The 3,785-nt window shown below is 47.5% G+C and overlaps 1 protein-coding gene across 1 annotated transcript in view; it reads left to right on the top strand.

Annotated features, from left to right (window-relative positions):
* The window catches only part of FKBP4 (FK506 binding protein 4), a 10,114-nt gene that overhangs the window by 3,852 nt on the left and 2,477 nt on the right, over nt 1-3,785 (top strand). The window contains exons 4-9 of the mRNA XM_003796438.3: nt 641-761; nt 1,018-1,174; nt 1,779-1,869; nt 1,984-2,067; nt 2,315-2,500; nt 3,028-3,267. Of these exons, the coding sequence (XP_003796486.1) occupies nt 641-761; nt 1,018-1,174; nt 1,779-1,869; nt 1,984-2,067; nt 2,315-2,500; nt 3,028-3,267 (879 nt within the window). The remainder of the gene's footprint in view (nt 1-640; nt 762-1,017; nt 1,175-1,778; nt 1,870-1,983; nt 2,068-2,314; nt 2,501-3,027; nt 3,268-3,785) is intronic.

Raw genomic sequence — 3,785 nt, 5'->3', positions numbered from 1 at the left:
GCCTATAGTCCCAGCTACTTGGGAGACTGAAGCAAGAGAATGGCTTGAGCCCAGGAGTTGGAGGTTGCTGTGAGCGTGATGCCATGGCACTCTACCCAGGGGGATAGCTTGAGGCTCCGTCTCAAAAAAAAAAGAAATAACAGTACAGAATATGGGAGCTCTAGAGATGAAAAATGGGGGAGATAACCTCCCCCATGGGTCAGGAGGTGGGGAGAGGCTTCAATGGGGAGGTAGAACTTGATGATATTAGTCTGAGATGATTAAGCCCATCGGTGGACATTTGAAGAATGTTCAGAAGATGATTGGAGATGGCAGTCATTTCTAAAACCTATCAGATTGGGTTCCTAAAGTGGTCTGAATGAGGATTATTTGGAACAAGTCCTTATTAAGTGGCACAGGTAGCAAATAGATAGCTTTCCTGAGGTTAACTAAAATCTGCATGACCTGCCCGCCTCTACTGAAGTTGGGACTAACACAGCTAAGACCTTAGCAGAAGTGTTACCCTGACTCCTCATGTGACTGCCCTTGTACTCAGATCTGGTCTGGCAGTTACTAAGGACACTCTGGACAAGAGGTGGTATTTCACTGTTGCTGAGTTAGTATGGGAAGAAATTGTGTCACTTTACCTCTTGTCCCACAGGTGGAGTTGTTTGAATTCAAGGGAGAAGACCTGACGGAAGATGAAGATGGTGGAATCATCCGCAGAATACAGACTCGGGGTGAAGGCTATGCCAGGCCCAACGAGGGTGCTATTGTGGAGGGTGAGACAGTATAGCCTGGGAATTTGTCCTCATTCTGATATGTAGGCCCTCAGTGGCTTTGGGCAAGTCACTTCCCTTCTCTGAGGCTATTTTCTCATCCATAAAATGAAGGGTTGGGCCATGTCCTGTTTTACATCTCTCCAGGCCTAAGAATAAGACAAGGGTATTTTAGGAGCAAGAAGTGATGGGGGTGATGTAGGGAGACTGATGGCATTCTTCCTCATGCCCTGGGTACCTTGCCTGTCTTTCATGCCAGTTGCACTGGAAGGGTACTACAAGGACCAGCTCTTTGACCAGCGGGAGTTCAGCTTTGAGGTCGGCGAGGGGGAGAGTCTGGATCTGCCTTGTGGGCTGGAGAGGGCCATTCAGCGCATGGAGAAAGGAGAACATTCCATTCTGTACCTCAAGCCCAGGTGAGGGCTGGGCACTTTGTAGAGCAGGCAGGCAAACCAAGTTCAGAGATCTGTATGTCCACAGTGAGTTGTATCCTTTCCCCTTCATGTGGTCACTGAAACTATGCATACCAAATACAGGCCATTATGGTCTCTTCAATGTATTTAGAAGGGTGGCCACAATTGTCTATATCTCCTTGGACCAAAGCTTCATCTTTACAGTCATAGTTGCTACAGATTTCATTCTCTGCCAATATCAAGATTTGTATCTCCCATAATTCATTCAGTCATTGCTGTCATTTATGTGCCAGACACACCAGTAAAAATTCCTAAGGGTTCAAAAGCTAATAGAACCTTGTTCCTATCTTCTATAGCTAGTTTATTATTCAGTGAAGTGCTATTTAAATTAGTAATTGCATAGTTATGAATTTACTGGAAGGACATAGAAGATGCTGAGGGACCACCTTCTTGTATGAAGAGGTCAGGGAAATTTTTGCCAGACAGGAAACATTTGAACAGAGTCTCAAGGGAGCGAAGTACTTTCCAGGAAGTGGACAGGAAGCCTTTTGGGCCAGGAACAGGTTAAGGGCTACTGAGATGACCCAAAGTTTTTTCCACCCTATAGCTATGCTTTTGGCAGTGTTGGAAATGAAAATTTCCACATCCCACCATTTGCTGAGCTGAAATACAAAGTACACCTCAAGAATTTTGAGAAGGTGAGTTTGTTCAAAGTCTTCCCTATCTTGAAGTTTGAGTCTACCTTATATGTAGATATGTAGATGGCTCTGGCAGGTAGCTGACAACTTTGTTTCTCCCCTGTGATGTGGCAGGCCAAGGAGTCTTGGGAAATGAGTTCAGAGGAGAAGCTGGAACAGAGCACCATAGTCAAAGAGCGGGGCACTGTGTACTTCAAGGTGAGCCAACAGTCATTATCTTCAGGACACAGACACTCCCAGGGAGGGCTGCTCTGAGCCGACCTTCCCTCTGATGACTGAGATGATCATCTGCCAGGAAGTGGACAGGTTGGCACCTGCAGTCTTCATCTAGTAAGGGCCATGGAGGCTGGAATCTGGGACCTATAGATGACTATAGGGCTGTAGGATAGGATCTCCTGTTGAAACTGAACCTGTATTAAGTACCTGAGTGTCCCTCCCGTTCTAGGATGGCAAGTACAAGCAAGCTGTACTACAGTACAAGAAGATTGTGTCCTGGTTGGAATACGAGTTAGGTTTTTCTGGTGAGAAAGCACAGAAGGCACAAGCCCTCCGGCTGGCCTCCCACCTCAACCTGGCCATGTGTCATTTGAAGCTGCAGGCCTTCTCGGCTGCCATTGAAAGCTGTAACAAGGTGAGGCCCTTATAGAAGGCATGGAGGCACCATTCCCTGACAGAACTGGGTGAGTTGCCAGCATGCCTGAAACAGCCTCAGTGACTAGGGTAGGAAGTGGGTGGAGGGTCAGAGCCAAGATTATGGGCCCAGATATGAAGTAGCAAGCACCTTGGCTTGGGTAATAGAAGGCAGTTGGCACAGAAATAGAAGGAAGCACTGAGTGGGAAGAACTACTTTTTTCCCCCTTTACTCTGGTTGTTAGCTTCTCTCTCTCACCTGCCTGCTTTATTCTAAAGAGAACAGAAATGCCAGAGGTTCTTTTCTTTCATCCAGAGACCTGCTGTCTGCCCTCTCTACTTTTTGGACTAAATGAGGTTCCTGTGTAGACTTTGGTCCTTCCATTTAATGCCCTAGACCTTGTTCTTTCTGGGTTGGAGCCAGCCATTTCTGTTCCTCTTCATCCTGCTGTGGGTTGCCTTTAGATGTCAGCTTTAGCTAGATGAGCTGCAAGACCTGAGCCCTCACTGTGTTGCCTCCTCTCTTAGGCATTGGAACTGGACAGCAACAACGAAAAGGGCCTTTTCCGCCGTGGAGAGGCCCACCTGGCTGTGAATGACTATGACCTGGCAAGGGCTGACTTCCAGAAGGTCCTGCAGCTCTACCCCAGCAACAAAGCTGCCAAAGCCCAGCTGGCAGTGTGTCAGCAGCGGATCCGCAAGCAGCTTGCCCGGGAGAAAAAGCTGTATGCCAACATGTTTGAGAGGCTAGCTGAGGAGGAGAGCAAGGTGAGGATTGGGTTGGGCAATAGTTGGAATGGCGTCTCTCTGCTCAACACAGCTGGTGTGGGCTCTTTGTACCTATAGTTGTTTGTGCCACCCTAGAAACCAGAACTTGGGGCAGTACCTATGGCTCAGTGAGTAGGGTGCTGGCCCCATATACTGAGGGTGGCGGGTTTAAACCTGGCCCTGGCCAAATGCAACAACAAAAAAATAGCCAGGCATTGTGGCGGGCGCCTGTAGTCACAGCTACTCTGGAGGCTGAGGCACAAGAATCACCTAAGCCCAAGAGCTGGAGGTTGCTTTGAGCTGTGATGCCACAGAACTTGCCCTCTTCTTCCCCGGAGCAATAAGGAGTTTCTGTGTTCCCTTAGTAATAACTCCTACTGACTGTGATCAGGCCTGGAAACTCATCCGTGTTTAAATAAGCAGTATATAATTGAAGTTGGACAAAGAATATGTAGTAAAAAGTTTTCTTCCTTCCCCCAAGCAGCTGATCTTTCAGTTTTGTTTTTTTTTTTTTTTTT

Source organism: Otolemur garnettii, unplaced genomic scaffold, assembly GCF_000181295.1.
Source record: "Otolemur garnettii isolate 467f Iridium unplaced genomic scaffold, OtoGar3 scaffold00104, whole genome shotgun sequence".
Taxonomy (NCBI): domain Eukaryota; kingdom Metazoa; phylum Chordata; class Mammalia; order Primates; family Galagidae; genus Otolemur; species Otolemur garnettii.
This window is presented reverse-complemented; position numbering and strand designations above follow the sequence as displayed.